Raw genomic sequence first — 17,158 nt, 5'->3', positions numbered from 1 at the left:
TGGTGATCAATTGAACCTTTCAGATTGGGACCTCCGGGTGGATCTGCTGCCATCCGCACAAGGCTAGGCTGGACTCTGCAGGGCCCAGCAAGTGTAGTCCGTCACCTCGCCCAACCACAGCATTGTTTATTTACAACAGTAACACCCCAGGTGAGCGAGCTGATGAAACACGTTGCGAGGTTATGGCAGGTCGACACTGTTCCATTCAGAAGCGAGAAACTAGTTATTCATTCAAGGCAGGACCAAGAGGCCATCAGCATCCTGGAGATGAAAACCATCAGGGTAGAGGTTGATGACATTCTCCGTTATGCCACTGCGCTGCTCCGCCGGAAAGACATGTGGCTCTTACAGGCTACCAAAGAAGCCGTCATGCCCAGTTTACGGAGTGTAGAGAGGCGACTTGCTCCTATCAATATCGAGGGCAGAATCTCAACGATCATCTACTGCCTGGGCCGACCTTAGGAGCATCACTACTGGGAGTTCTGCTAAGATTCCGAGAGCATGCAGTTGCAGTTAGTGGAGACATAAGAGGCATGTTCCACCAAGTTTGCCTCCTCCCAGAGGATCGTGCTCTGCTCAGATTTCTTTGGTGTGACATCAGTCAAGAAGGACCTCCTGCAGTGTATGACTGGCAGGTGCTACCATTTGGTACAACATGTAGCCCTTGCTGTGCCACATTCGCCTTACAATGCCATGTTTCTGATAACAGCCAGCCAGATGAAGATGTGGGGACATCAGTTCAGAAATGCTTTTATGTAGATAACTGCCTCCAGAGTGTTCCGACAATTGCTGAGGCGAGGCATCTAGTTGACAAACTGCGAGCCCTTCCTTGTGTCTGCAGGCTTCGATCTACGTCAGTGGGCCAGCAATGAACCAGGTGTAATAAATCATCTGTCTTGTCAGTAAAGGGAAATAAATATTGGAATAGTCTGCCCTCCACAATAAGGGAATGTTCATCATATATTAATTTTAAAACACATTTAAAATTCTGGCTTTTAGAAAACCAAAGCTGCACGCATTTTTAAACTGCTTCATGAACTTTATTATGTGTGACAATTACTTGTTTGGGTATTTTGCTGTTATTGTTGTTGTAAGTGTTTTATTGTGTCCCTCAAATTATTGAGGGTGTGTATGCTTGTATTTGTTTTTATGTTTTTATCTGCCTAGGGACTATAGATGAAAATTAGCTGTGGTGCTAACTCTAGCATATTTACATTGTGTACGTGTACTGATGTTCATTAATATGCACTGTCCCTATCTAAATAAATAAATTAAACAACAAAAAAAATTAAACTAAAAAATCTACCAGAAGAGAGCTGCTCTGCTGGTGTTGAGCTGTTGCTGGCTCAGAACAAGACAGTTACCCTAGAATCTACTCTAGGGCTAAGCTGGCTCTTCCACACCGATCTTCTTGGTTATAAGCATCGTCATGTGGAGTACGGTGTCCCCACGATGCATAAAATTTACAAGGTGCTGGTGAATCAGTACGACCCCTTGGGCTTCATCCTACCCTACACCACCAGGGCTAAGATAATCGTTCGACACCTTTGGGAAAAACACAGGGGATGGGATGATCCACTACTACCACAGGAGCTTCTGCAACAATGGAGAGACTGGGAGGAAGAATTACAAATCTTACCTCAAGTCACCCTGCCCCGACCGTACTTGTCGAAGTCTGTGGATATCCCGGTCTTCAGAGAGAGGTGCATGTATTTTGTGGCGCCTCAGAAGAGGCTTATGGTTCGGTGGCATACCTGCGAACCACTGACAGACACGGTGAAGTGTATCTGTCATTCCTGATGGCCCATTCCAGAGTTGCACCTAATTGGTTTCACTCCACGCCCTGATTAGAACTCTGTGCTGCCCTTACTGGTGCACAGCTCTAACAGGTGCTGAAGAGGGAAATTACCATCCACATTGATCGGACGACCCTTTGTTCAGATTCCACAACGGTGCTGACATGGATGAAGTCTGAATCCTGCTGGTTCAAGGTCTTTGTTGGCACCCGCGTGGCCAAGATACAGGAGCTGACAGACGGGCATGCCTGGAGATTTGTTGATACCGCCAGAAACCCTACTTATGACGTAACACGGGAAAGAAGCTGCAAGAGCTTGTTCAGCCAAATAGATGGAGCCTGGGACCTGCCTTCCTCTTGACCAGTCAAGACTCATGGCTAGAGGTCCCCACTGTTGGCCAAACAGAAGATGCCTCAGAGCTGTGTAAGTCTATCTTCTGTGGGGTCGCTGCTGTTGTATCAAGCCAATCAACTCTAGACCTGGGCCAATATGGCTCGTGGAAGGAGCTGCTGGAAGGGACAGTGCAGGAGCTGCATGGGGCGGCCAACTCTAATGATAAGCCTAAGGCTGAAGACTACCGACAGGCTGAACAGTTAAAACATCAGAGAGCTCAGAGGGATAGTTTTTAGCAGGAGTACAGCCTCCTGAAAGCTGGTAAACCCATCCCCAGCAGCAGTCGACTTCGCATGCTGTCTCCAGAGCTGGATGAAAAGGGAGAGCTTATTCGTATTGGAGGATGACGCAGTCAAGCAGAAGGCCTAGAACTGACCACTCTTCATCCAGTCATCTTAGACCCAGGTCATTAAGTGACAACGCTCTTGATTCAAGACTTTGATAACCGCCTCCGTCACCCAGGCCTTGAGCCGGTGTTCGCTGAGCTTCGATGCTCCTTCTGGATCCTGCGAGGGCGTGTGGCCATCTCCTAACCTCTATTAATAGGGATGCTTTTTTGATGTCCCTTGGTCAGTTTATTGCCTCTAGAGGAATGCCAACAGAACTGTTCTCCGATCAGGGCACGAATTTCAAGGTAGGTGAGCGAGAACTCAGTGAGACTTTCGTTGGAATGTCTAAAGAACCACAACATCCCCTTGCACCACAGAAGATCTCCGCCTGCTTTAACCCCCCAGCAGCTCCCCACTTCGGAGGGGTGTGGGAGAGGGAGATCCGCTCAGTTAAGAGTGCACTTTATGCCACAGTTGGTGCTCAGCCTGTTCCAGAAGAAGTGCTTCGGACCGTACTTACTGAGGTGAAAGGGATCCTTAATAGTAAGCCCTTGGGTTATGTGTCTTCAGATGCCAGAGACCCAGATCCAGTGACTCCCAGTGTTCTTCTTATGGGGCGGCCTGATGGTTCGCTACCTCAGGTAGTCTACCCCGAAAGTGAGCTCATCTGTCATCGCCATTGGAGACACTCCCAAATTTTGGCTGATAATTTTTTGGCCCGTTGTATCATACTTTTGTCACGCAGTTAGTATGCAGTACGATAGAGATAGGTGTTCGTCATTACAGTTAGTATTCAGTACTATAGAGATCATCTGTCGGTTCAAACATAATTGCGGGTGACACTTTTCCTCAAAGTGTGCGTGAATGAGAAAAGTAAGTATATCTGCTGCATTACCCGTGATATTGTATTTTTTTTCAGCTGTTATTTCTGTAATTTGATATGCGAGTTAAGAGTTTAAAGGGGCCATGGCACAAGACTTTTTTAAGATGTCAAATAAATCTTTGGTGTCTCCAGAGTACATATGTGAAGTTTTAGCTCAAAATACCATATAAATAATTTATTATAGCATGTTAAAATTGCCACTTATGTGCCGTTTTGGGTGTGTCCTTTAAAATGCAAATGAGCGGATAAAGTGCAAACACTGATCACAATGATGGTGGTTTGTTGCAATTAATGGCAGTGCTGTGGTTGGATAGTGCAGATTTAGGGGTGGTATTATTATAATAAGAGCTCCTTATGACATCATAAAGAGAGCCAAATTTCAATGACCTATTCTTTCATGTGCTTGTAGAGAATGGTTTACCAAAACTAAGTTACTGTGTTGATCTTTTTCAAGGTTTTCTAGGTTGATAGAAGCACTGGGGACCCAATTATAGCACTTAAACATGGTAAAAGTCAGATTTTCATGCCATGGCCCCTTTAAGGGTCGCTACACAACCGTTGTGTTAATTATATCCACCTGATTCAATATGTCGGGTCGAATATGTCACATCGTGTTTAGACATGTTTACTTTATTTAATACTTGAGTGAAATATGGTGTTAAATATTATTATCTGGACTGCTATGAAGGCTGTAAAGTATACTATAGACGACAGTATGTTATTGGTAATTTAATGCATGGTAGAGAAACTGAGAAGTGTTTGAATCCTTTCTCTCTGCTTACATTTCTAGAGTTTACGAAATATATAGTCATATTCTGATTATTGTTTATTTTATGTTTGTAATGTACATGGGAAATGAGTATATGTATGTTTCCTTTATTCATTTGTATTTTGTTTCTCTCTTAATAGAAACCACACATACTCAAAATTACATTTAAAACTCCATCATACAAGAAAAAGGAAAGAATAAACAGAACATTAAGAAATATCTCTCAGCTCTTTATTTCATACTACCCATTATCTTCACTACAATGTATATTTGCAGTATTGGTGTTTACAGTATTGGTATTTAGCTTAATGTGATGTTAAGATGTGATTGTATATGCACATGTATGTTGAAATGTATGTGTCAGAGCTGGGTTAAATATGGCTTTGCAGTCTGGTTCTTAATAACCTGTGCATCTTTAACATTATTATCTATTATGTATGGTGTCAGTATCATCCAGATTGATTCTGATGCTGAGTCATGCATTAAAGCTTTTAGAGTGAAAGCATCAGGTCAGAATGAACCAATCACAGTCACTTGAGCATGCTGGTCAGGACATTATTTATCCAAGTGAAAGTAAAACAGCCGGATTTGTAGACATATGTATGCAGCGCTTTAGGAGAGAACTATGGAGATAAACCTTCTTCAATGCTTTTTGATTGCAATACATGTGATGATCTCAGATGGTATGTATTTTGCATTATATATGTATTGTGTATCTGTATTTGCTTTAATGTTAAATCAATTTAATGCTTTTACCTTAAAGGGATAGTTCACCCAAAAATCACATTTTGATAAATGATGTTAAGCAGACAGTTAACATTACCCATTGACTTCCATAGTAAGCAAAAATACTTTTGGAAGTCAATGGGTGCTTAACATATTTTTTAAAAAACATCTTTTGTGTACATCAGAATAAAGAACCCCATACAGGTTTTAAACAATAGGAGGGTGAGAACATAATGACAGATTTTTCATTTTTGAGTGTTGCTTTGATATTGCAAAAGTATGTTTAAAATTAGAAACATGGGGACAGTTGGAAAAGGAACTACTTGGCTATTTTTATAAGATTGCAAATGTTTGTGACTCCCCATTAGAATGTTGTTTATGTGTCCGCAGAGCGTTTGATAGTGTCAGGATCAAATCAGTCCATATCTGCTTATGTGGGTGATGATGTCACTCTGAGCTGCTCTGTGGACTCTTACATCAAACCTGAAGAAGTTTCATGGAAGAAAACAAATAAAGGCAAACCAATCACAGTTCTTCTCTATGAAAACAATAAAACTCAACCAGAATCATCAGATAAAAAATACAGAGACAGAGTTGAGTTCTTCACCAAAGAAATTCACAGAGGAAACTTTTCTCTCAGACTGAAGAGAGTCAGAACTGAAGATAAAGGAGTTTACATCTGTCAAGTGTTTATTGGGCGACTGTCAGCAAACACAACTGTGATACTCGAGAGACTGGGTAAGACATCCAATAAGAAACATTTTAAAGAATCTAAACTAATAGGGTTATAAAGTGTCAACAATTTAGAAAAGCTTTTGGGTAAAATAACCAGTCAGTCAGTAGCTGTGGGTGGGGCTTTTTCAGTGTGACATCACATTAACAAGAGAATCAAAACAGCATGTCTAATGAGACTGCTTTGGTGGGGAATAAAAAGAAGAGGGTGGATTTTTTTATTGTAGGGTTGTTGTGTTTGCACATTGCCAACATACATTCATATCCAAACACCTTGTAGAAGTGGATTTTGTATAATTTTTCCACTTTAACACATTTTATAAGTTTTATAGTTCAGAATGTCAGTTCTAAATAAATGAGCCATAATAAACAAACCGGTAAATGTGCTTCAGTTAATTACCAATTACATTTCAACATTGTTTTTAATGTCATTGTCTAAAAAGTAATTGGATTCATCATTACTAATTAATGTTTAAATGTGATTAATGTCTTTTTGTAAACACCTTCCTTAAATTTTTGTCGAACATTAAATAATTTAGTCAATTATGCACAGCTTTATTAAAACATTTCTTTAGATAAATATGAAAACAAATAATATAAACTAGCCTTCATTAAAAAAAAATCACACAACTGCTCAGAGAGATGTCAACCATTGACAAAAAATAACAACAAAATAAATAGAGGAAAAACAAGATTAACATAAAATTACACTTTTCAATAAAAATATTTACAAATGAATTAAACTAAAACTAAAATAACAAATGTCTGTGTTTGTAGTCCATTGTATTATGATATACAGTGCCCTCCACAATTATTGGCATCCCTGTTTAAGACGTGGTCATGGACTTGTAAAAATTTTCATTTTTATTTAAACAACATAGAACCCTTCATTTAAGTACATTACTTTGGTGGTAAAAAAATTACACATTTAGAAAAAAAAACTTGCGTCCCACAATTATTGACACCCCTGCAGTTAATACTTTGTGCAACCCCCTTTTGCCATTACGACAGCACTTAATCTCCTCCTATAAAATTTCACAAGATTGGAGAACACAGAGAGAGGGATCTTTGACCATTCTTCTTTGCACAATCTTTCCAGATCATCCAGTGTCCTGGGTCCTCTCTTATTTAGCTCGCTTCACAGGTTTTCGATTGGGTTGAGGTCTGGGGACTGAGATGGCCATGGGAGGACCTTGAGTTTGTGACTGCTGAACCATTTTTGTATATATTTTGACACATTTTTGGATCATTATCCTGCTGAAAGACCCAATGACGACCCATCTTCAGCATTCTGGCAGAGGCCATCAGGTTTTTATTTAAAATGTCCTGGTAGTTCAAAGCATTCATAATGCCATGCACCCTAAAAAGGTTCCCAGGGCCTTTGGAAGAGAAACAGGCCCACAGCATCACAGATCCTCCACCGTACTTCACAGTGGGCATGAGGCGCTTTTCGGCGTACTCATCTTTTGTTTTACGCCTCCTGATAAACTTGGGACCTCTTCCAGCCTTGTTTGTCACTGTTCCAGTTGTTTTAAACTTCTTAATGATTCCTCTGAGTGTAGATATGGGCAAGTTAAGGCGAGTGGCTATTTTCTTGTAGCCATTGCCTGACTTATGAAAGTCAACACTATACAGATTTTCAAAGACAGAACCCAAACGCAGGCAGCTCTCAACAAAAATTTGTCCCTCAAGGGAGCAAACAAGACAAAACTTAACATGACCAACATAACCAAAATACCAAACACACTGAAGACACTGAACGAGCACAAGACTGAAAACACCAGGACATTAAATAGGGAAACTAATCAAGGTAAACAGGTAACAGGAGTAACTAATAATGAATCATTAATTAGATAACAAGGGGGTGGGGCCACACTCAAAACTGGGAAACACATAGCACACACAACTGAGGTCAATATAGTTCAATAAACTTTTACAAATTATTATTAACTTGTGTTAAAGGGTATATTTTTCAAAAATTGTCTGTTAGAGATTATGCTTCTGCAAAAAAAAGTTAATTTGATCACTTTTTTTAGCACATATTAAACAGGGGTGCCAATAGTTGTGGAGGGCACTGTATAAGGTATATGATATTCAGTTTATTGTTAATTTTAATAAATAAGCCTAAAAACTACCTTTTTTCAGTTAAAAGCACACACGCTACATGCATGCTTTTAAAATCTTTAAATGCAGGCTTATGGGTTATCATTTTAATATCTTGTGTGCGTGTGCGTGTGCGTGTGTGTGTGTGTGTGTGTGTGTGTGTGTGTGTGTGTGTGTGTGTGTGTGTGTGTGTGTGTTACAGGTTTCTCTAGTTTATACATAATGGTGTTGATTCTCTGTATAACTGCATGTGGATCTCTTCTGTTCTGCTCTCTCATCTACCGTAGATCAAATAACACAGGTATGATTAGACACAAAATCTTATACAGTTCTCTGTTAAGTTGTACTGTAATTGAAGTATGATGTAATTGTTTTTCAGGTAATTGCCATCAAATTTGATCAAGACCACACAAACAAAAATGTAATAGTCAACTAAATGAATATAACATGGCAAATATGAATGCAAATTTATATATTGATTCAATACATTTATTAGCCTGGCTCCGCCCTCCTACGTGCTTCCGCTTCATTTTCATTTCGCTTTAGTACTACGTCTGGGACTCCTCTGTAGAGTTTCCTTTCTCCTTCAAAAATCTGCAGGACCAATCAGCGAACAGATGGGGGTGGCTAAGAACGATGACGTTAAGGTCGTGCGTCAATTTGAGTTGTTCAGTAATGGCAGCGGAGAAAGACGTGAGAAAATCTATTCGATCTGTTGTTGCAAAACTGACGAATATACAGAAGTTAAAGCCGGAGCAAGAACCAGGTTTGCTAAGTTTTGTTTGTCTGATTATTCTTACTTGTTGTTTCCGGCCGGTTTCGGCGCATGATATACGTCACGACCAAACGTTAGCGATTGGTTATGGCAGATTCAGAGTGACTCTGGGCAGATCCAATAGTTTTAAACTTTAACAGAGGACCCTCCTTAACAGAAGTAAAGCTTTGCAATGGAGCGTGGCCAGACTCTCTGTACAAATGAAATGAATGTACGAGAGTCTGGTTGGACCAGGCTATACATTTATAGCATTTTGAAAAAAAAAACTTGTAATGGATTTATTGCATTTTTGCATAAAAAGAATCTAAAATAAAAAACTGTGGATTAGAATTTGTTATTGTATAATGTTATTATAACTTAAAGATGCTATTTGAAAGTCAGTAACAGAAAATTGTGGTTTTTATCTTGTCACTTTCTTGGTATAAAAAACAAGTTTTTACAGAAATTAGTCAAAATGGATTTATTGCGTGTGTATTTTCTTTCTCAGACTTTTATCTCCCTGTGTTTCTGATCTGTTGTCCAAATATCATCATGTTCTTTGCATTTGTCCTCTGGGGTGTTTCTGAAGGTCTGTGTTTTACCATTACACATTATTTTGTTTATATGTTACATAGAAATTAATTATTATAATTAATTATGTGGTTCCCTTTCAGTAGGTCACTACGACGTCACATCGTGACCGACAAATTGGGAACCGCTTCACAGAGACCAATCTACTTCGAGAAACCATTAAAACGCAAAAGAACTTGGCATGCAGGTATTTGCATCTGCCGTCGCCGCCCAGCAATGCGAATATTTAACAAGAAGCAGGTTCGTTACCAAATCACTCTTTTTGCTTCGAAAACCGGCATACCAACTGCTATTGAGAATCTCTCTCTGCTTGTGGGATACACTGTGTGCTGAGGTTGTTGGAGAAATGGCATGCAGCGGAGTGCACGCGTTTGTGGAGGGTTCATTCTCCTAACGAGAGCATGTCTTTCTTGGATTTGCAGAAGCGGTTTCGTACCTCCAGGAGCGTTACCACCACCCCTTCGTTTGCAGAGCCCCACTAAAGGTGCGGCAGCAAAGCTCCGGAAGGACGATCTCCATATAACAGTGCTGAATCGCCTGCTGGCACTGAACAGTAGCTCTCAGCACCCTGATCCATAGCCAGTTGGTGTGCAGATGGAGACAGTGGATCATGTTCTACAATGCCCTCAACCTCTCTCAGTCCTCATGAGGATTCTATGTGTGTCGCAACATTGGAGGGGGGTAGGGTTGCGGACCCCATGTTCGACCCCCGAGATGGCAGCCATGTTCGCTCGGGCTGCGGAGATGGTAGGCTGGAGTGCAGAGCTCCTCCCCCGTCCCGCCTCCTTGATTAGTACTTCGGGACTGCAAGTTCAGCTTCAAGTTCAAGTCCCAACAACCCGTATCTTTCTTTCCCAAGGTTTATGATGGTTGATTGGTCGTCGAAAATTCGTTTTCCTCCCAGAACCTACCGCTCAGCCATGACCGGGGACATGTTCTGGCGGCCACTGATCGGGTGCTACGGGTGACCATGGTCACTGCACATGCCGTCAGACGTGCGATGTCCACCCTGGTGGTCCAGGAGCGTCATCCCTGGCTGTGTCTCACTGACATGAAGGAGGTCAACAAGTCTGGTCTCCTGTTTTCTCCGGTTTCCCAGACCAGCCATTTCGGCGATGCAGTAGAGAGTGTCTTGCAACTGCCCATTTCGACTGCCCTAGAGCAGACTGAGCCCATCGTGCCACATCGGTAACCACCACTGCTCTACTTGCAGCGGGTACACCAATTGTGCTGCTAATCCCTCTCGTTTGGTGTCTGGGAGCTTGCAAAGAGCTTCCCAGCCCGTTATGTTGGCTCTTATGCACAATTTGTCTTGGCTACGTGATTCAATTTGCTTGGCACCCCCCAAATTTGTGGGAATTCGCTTCACTATGGTGAAAGCTTCCAATGTTCACATACTCCATGCTGGGATCCATGTCCTACTGGCGAAGGATTCAATTGAGGTGATCCATCCAGCCAAGATGAGTTCAGGGTTTTACAGCCCTTACTTCATTGTACCCAAGAAAGGCGAAGGGTTGCGACCGATCCTGGACCTGCATTCTCTGAATTGAGCACTTCACAAGTTGTCATTCAAGATGCTGACACACAAAAGCATATCAGTACAAAGTCTACCATTTGGGCTTGTCTTACCGTTCGGGGTGTCTTCATGAAAGTTGTCGAGGGGGCATTAAAACCCCTGAGAGAGAGAGCGGTGTGCGCATTATGGCATGTCTCGAAGATTGGCTCATAATAGCGCAGTCTCGTCACATGCTCTGTGAACACACAGAACGTGTGCTCAAGCACCTCGTCCGTCTCTGTCTTCGGGTCAACTGGGAAAAGAGCAAACATGGCCCCACACAGAGTATCTCTTTTCTTGGTATGGAACTGGACTCAGTCGATTTAACTGCACGTCTAACATAAGCGCGTTTACAGTCCATCCTGACTTTGTTTTTGAATCCTTTGCGTCTCCTTCCTTGGGACCTGTCCGTGGTGCTAAAAGCCCTCCAGGATGCCCTCTTTGAGCCTCTGCATTCTGTGAGTCGAATTTCTCACAATGAAAACTTTAACGCTCCTCGCCTTGGCCTCCGTTAAGAGGATAGGGGACCTCCATGCATTTTCAATCAATGATTCGTGCTTTTAGTTCAGACCTGTTGACTCCAGTGTAACACTGAGACTAATGCCCGGCTATATGCCCAAAGTTCCCACCTCTCCTTTTAGAGATCAGGTGGTGAACTTGCAAGCGCTGCCGCCAGAGGAGGAAGACCCAGCCATGGCTTTGTTATGTCCTGTGCGCTCATTGCGTAGATATGTGGACCAAACTCAAAGCTTTAGGACCTCAGAGCAGCTCTTTGTCTGTTATGGTGGTCAGCAGAAAGGGAAAGCTGTCACTAGGGCTGAAAGATTCATCCAGTTACCCGATTAACTTGATTCAAAAAATTCCTAGAGGCAAAAATTCTGCCTCGAAGCCTCGTTAAATTCCTATGACGCGCACTACACGCGCCCAAGATCTGATTCACACGGACCGTTGTTCAGTGTTCAGAAAGCACATCATAGCGGTACATTTTGAATATGTCCATAAACGCCAGAGAGAGAATGTCTAAAGTTTGGGATCATTACATTATCATTACACTCAGCATCTGATGTCATGATTTCGGTTTTATTGGCTGCTTTGTCTTTGTTTCACTTGTGATGTGTTTTTGTTTTGACAACTCCACACGTGCGCGCCTTCACCTGGTGATCTCATTGTCTCTAACTCTTCGCACCGGCGTCCCACACCTGATCCTTGTTATTGCCCAATCCGGTTTGATTTATATTCCCCTCGTTTCCTTTGTTCTTTGCAAGTTCGTCTTTGTATGTACCTGCCCGCTAGCTTGTCTAGTTCTGGTCCTGTCGTGTCTTAGTATCTGTCTCTAGTTCTCGTTTTTGGATTACTCACCGTGCTCTCTGCTGCCTTTACCCCTTTAGATTCCCCGCCCCGCTGTCAGTCTCTCCCGAGTGGTGTGTCACCGTCAAGCCTCTGTGTACACTCTGTCTGTGGATTCTCCGAGCGCCAGTCTACCTCTTGCGCTGTCCAGCAGCAGTGCGCTCTCGGGCGCGTAATTCTGCGTAAGACTCGGACTGCCGCTGTGCGCTGTCCAGCACAGACTCTGCTGAAGACTCTGACCGCCTCTCTCTCTCTCTGTGCCCCGCCAGGATTTCATCTCAGAGGATTTCGGATGTGCGAGTGGACATTCTAAGGCTGTGCTGTGTTTCCCACCCTGAGCCTTTCCCGAAAAGGATTCCGTTGAGCCTGTCTTGCCTGTGTTGTCTCCTCCTCGCATACATCACCACGAACACAGAGTGTCTTCTTATATACATATTGACTTTCACTGAGTGTCTCCTATTATACATATTGACTTTCACATTTGTGTCATCTCTTATACATATACACTGAGTGTCATCTCCTACACATTTGAATAAACACCTCTGCGCTGGGATCCTTGTGTTTGTCGTTCCTAACATCTGAACCGAAAACATCCACTGCTGTTTCACCAAGCGTCGATGAAACAAGGTAACGTAGCTTCTGCTGATTTTAATCCCATACTGTATTTGTAGCGATGTCGTTATGTGGTTTGACTAGATATGATGTTTAGCTTTGATGTTTTTAAGTAGTAAGCTTATTCACGTTCAATTGCAGGAGAGTATAGCTTAAAAAGAACCCCTTCACACACACGCATGCACTTTACAGGTGTGTGTACCAAAAACACGGCACCACAGTGCAATCATATATGGGCAACTTGTAATCTGACATATTTTGTTGAATAATAATAATCTCTGTCTTATTGGAGTTTAGCATAAGGAAGTTATTCTCTCTCACGCGAGTCAGACCGATCGCACAATGCATCACATATGCTTAAACTTTTACGTAGCCACGCAACAATAATTTCAGCTGCATGCATTCACTGTATACAGCGGGACGTGATGTTTCGAACGGATTCTTAACCTAAAATGCACCGCAATGCAAGTGATGCAAACCAAATGCAGCATTCTATTGAAAATGAATGTATGTATTTCTGCCGTACCAAAATGCAATGAAGCAACTGAACGTCTGACTGGGGTGTCACTCTTCCTCATGCACAGAACAGGTGCACACAAACACAGGTGCACGTGCGCGTGCATACACACACACACACACACACACACACACACACACACACACACACACACACACACACACACACACACACACACACACACAGGTTGTTACCATAGCAAATAGGCTCACCCCAGAAATGATATATTATATGTTAAAAGCCTAATGGTAAATGCTGCAGGTGTAGAAATGTACATAAACCAGATATTTACTTTGATGTCAGGGCTAGATTACAGCATGAAACCTGTTGTGCATAGTCATAAATTAAAGTGCTTAATTGTTGGCACTGACACTTATAAACACTTAATGGGTAAAAATTGAACTAAATAGGCTTATTTTTTGGAGCCAAATACCTCTGTTTTTTTTAGAAATAAAAGCCAAATGCTTGAACATTTTACAGCCACGTCATTTTCGTTATGCATTATTTGTTTTGGTTGTTTAAAAACACACATACATTTTTTATCTGATTACTCGATTAATCGATCAATTCAGTGCTAGATTAATCGATTACAAAAAGAATCGATAGCTGCAGCCCTAGCTGTCACCAAGCAGAAGATGTGGACACATTCGCTCTTGCTTATAAAAAGTATATAAAAAATTCCATGCCCTTTTAAGTTGAGAGCGCATTCTCGGCTTGCAGCTCCGTCACCAAAAAGTTTTTTTGACTCTCCTCCATCACTTTGATGGGCGATGTTGCAGCCCAATGGCTGTCAGCATCTCACTAGCTGTATTCTCTGAAAACCTGTGTTTGGTTGGTGCCCGTATAGCGCCCCCTTGAGGGTTCCTCAGTTTCTCAGCTGTTCCAATACTGATAGCGGCCGGGCACTAGATGCTTGGCTTTCTCAGCGAAAATAGTGATTTGGTAACGCACATGTCTCTCGTTAAATGCTCGCACGGTACCGGGCAGATGCAAATACCTGCATGGTAAGTTCATTGGCGTTTTAATAGTTTCTCGAAGTAGATTGGTCTCCACGAAGCGATTCCCAATTCATCGGTCACAATGTGACGTTTCCGTTCTCTTTCTTCACCGAACAAAGGTTACATACTTAACCAAGATGTTTTGTTTCAGGATTTCTGAATGAGACGCTGACTTGCTGTGCTCTGTTTTTCCTACGGCCTCTAATGTTGCTTTGGTCTGAACCTAAAGTTGACGACTTTCCAGGTATTTGTATATCAAAGCTACACAAAAATTAACATACAGTCGAGCTCAAAATTATTCATACCCTTTGTTAATATGACCAAAGAAGCGTGTGAAAACAAATGTGCATTGTTAATACTTTTGATCAGCAGTATATTTCATTTTACACATGGGGTATTTTTACCCCTGTGTGCACCAAACTAATGTTGAGTGTTTGCTGATAAAAAAATTGCTTCTGACCATAAAACATTGGAAAAGTAACTGACAATATTTGAACTTCAAACGAGATGGGTTCTATGGTCAGATGAAACAAATAAATGACTTTTTAGCAGCAAACACTCAACATTAGTTTGGCGCCCATAGGGGTAAAATGTACCACATGTGTAAAATGAAATATACTGCTGTACCTTTAATGTTGTGGGCCTATTTTTCTGCTGGAGGTCCTGGACATCTTGATCAGATACATGGGATCATGAATTCTATGAAATACCAACAGATAAAAAATCTAAACCTGACTGTCCCTGTTAGAAATCATATACTGGGCCATGTTTTGATCAGCTGCAGTGCAATTTTATGTATGCCTGAAGTGTGATTAATAAAACCACAAATGAGGAGTTCCTGACAAGTTTATTTTGTTACACTAAACAACACGAAGCTTGTGCCATGACAATCCCAGTCCCCTGGCCTGAGCCTTAAAGAAAATGAGTGGGATGAACTGAAGAGAAGAAGCATCAACATGGAGCTGTAATCTGAAGGATCTGGAGAGATTCTGAATGAAGAAATGATCTCTGATCTCTTGTCAGGTGTTCTACAAACTCATCAGACATTATAGATGAAGACTCAGAGCTGTTCTCTTGGGAAAAGGAGGTTGCAAAAAGAATTGAATAAAAGGGTCTGATTAATTGTGAGCAGTTTGTATTAGAAAAAAAATATTTCTCTCATAATGAGATTTTCCCCCATTTTAAAATGACTATTCTCCAATGAAAGGTTGGATTTTTATAGATTTTTTTAATTAAAGATCAAAAGTATTAAAGATTTATTTTCACAGCCTTCTTTGGTCATATTTACAAAAAGTATGAATAATTTTGAGCTTGACTGTAAATAATAACATTCAGATCAGACACTGATTTAGATTGACGTTGTATAGATGCTATAATGTTGTCAAAAGTTAAATTGTTAATAAGTGGCTGAACAGATGCTCTTGCATACCTAACTCATGGAAAATTCTCAAAAATCCTTCTCAAAGAACCTGACTGCACCTCACAGGAACACATTTGTTTGTTTATTTGTTTGCAGTTGACAATGACAGTAAGATATTTTTGTACATTTTCTATGTAATTTCAAAAATGTTATATATGTTTAAATGATGCATTTAACTTAAAGCTTTCCTGTTTGCAGACATAACAAAAATGGCACGTTACAGCCTTCGTCTAGAATATATTCTTTTCACTGGCGTTGTTTTTTCAGGTAGGCAAGGACACAATTTCACCACAGACATTAACATAAAAAACACATATTCACGTAAAATAAAAATAAAAAAAAAATAAAAATTTTTACAGGATTCATACACTCACCTAAAGGATTATTAGGAACACCATACTAATACTGTGTTTGACCCCCTTTCTGCTTTCTGCATCCGCCTCAAGGTTGTGCGTGTTGTGGCTTCACAAATGCTTTGCTGCATACCTCGGTTGTAACGAGTGCTTATTTCAGTCAAAGTTGCTCTTCTTGAATCAGTCGGCCCATTCTCCTCTGACCTCTAGCATCAAAAAGGCATTTTCACCCACACGAGTGCCGCATACTGGATGTTTTTCCCTTTTCACACCATTCTTTGTAAACCCTAGAAATGTTGTGCGTGAGAATCCCAGTAACTGAGCAGATTGTGAGATACTTAGACCGGCCCGTCTGGCACCAACAACCATGCCACACTTAAAATTGCTTAAATCACCTTTCTTTCCCATTCTGACATTCAGTTTGGAGTTCAGGAGATTGTCTTGAGCAGGACCACACTCCTAAATGCATTGAAGCAACCGCCATGTGATTTGTTGATTAGATAATAATCCTTTAGGTGAGTGTTTGTTTGTAGTAACACGTAGTGCTCTTAAAAAACGTGTATATGTGATCTACAGTTAATATTTAGTTTTAAATCTGTTTCAGTTCTTTATGTTGGGAATCTTGGGAATCAACTCCTGCATTATTCAGCGTTTGAAAGACGCATGATAACATCCTTGTTTGGGATAATGCCTTTCATGTGTTTCATCATTATAATTTACAGTAAGTATTTCTGATTCATATAAAGAGAAATAAGTTAAGAACACAAAGTGTTTATTAAGTGGACAGCTAATTATTCATCCAGTGATGTTTTCCTGTTGGATTGGTATACAATATACAATTTAAAATACGGAAATGTAATATATGTGAATATATGAAATATCCCTATATGAAATATATGGTAATATAAAGTAGAAACATATATGTACATATATGTACAACTTTATATGACACCTATTCGAAAATGGAACAATTTCATATATTGATATATATGTCTATTACATAAAACATACATAGACATATATGTCATCTATATAATTATTTATATATGTGACATACATGACTTCACATATATGTGTAATATATGTTGCATACATATACTTATCATATATCATAAAATAATTAAATTTGAACCGTGGTTTTTATCTACTTTTTGCATGTTTCAGACCACAGGTAGGACGTACAACCCATTCACACAACTTAACACACAAACACAATTTATTATTTGTAATGTACCTGATGAGTCCAGTCGGGCCTCGAACCCGGGTCCTCAGGTTAAAAG

The 17,158-nt window shown here is 40.8% G+C and overlaps 1 protein-coding gene across 1 annotated transcript in view; it reads left to right on the top strand.

Annotated features, from left to right (window-relative positions):
- Positions 1-8,936: 8,936 nt before the first annotated feature.
- Positions 8,937-17,158, top strand: part of LOC135768902 (uncharacterized) — a 36,438-nt gene continuing 28,216 nt past the window's right edge. The window contains exons 1-5 of the mRNA XM_065278266.2: positions 8,937-9,074; positions 14,257-14,349; positions 15,572-15,633; positions 15,724-15,792; positions 16,483-16,599. Coding sequence (XP_065134338.1) covers positions 15,735-15,792; positions 16,483-16,599 — 175 coding nt within the window. The 5' untranslated portion in view covers positions 8,937-9,074; positions 14,257-14,349; positions 15,572-15,633; positions 15,724-15,734. The remainder of the gene's footprint in view (positions 9,075-14,256; positions 14,350-15,571; positions 15,634-15,723; positions 15,793-16,482; positions 16,600-17,158) is intronic.

This window comes from Paramisgurnus dabryanus, chromosome 3 (assembly GCF_030506205.2).
Source record: "Paramisgurnus dabryanus chromosome 3, PD_genome_1.1, whole genome shotgun sequence".
Classification (NCBI taxonomy): Eukaryota; Metazoa; Chordata; class Actinopteri; order Cypriniformes; family Cobitidae; genus Paramisgurnus; species Paramisgurnus dabryanus.
This window is presented reverse-complemented; position numbering and strand designations above follow the sequence as displayed.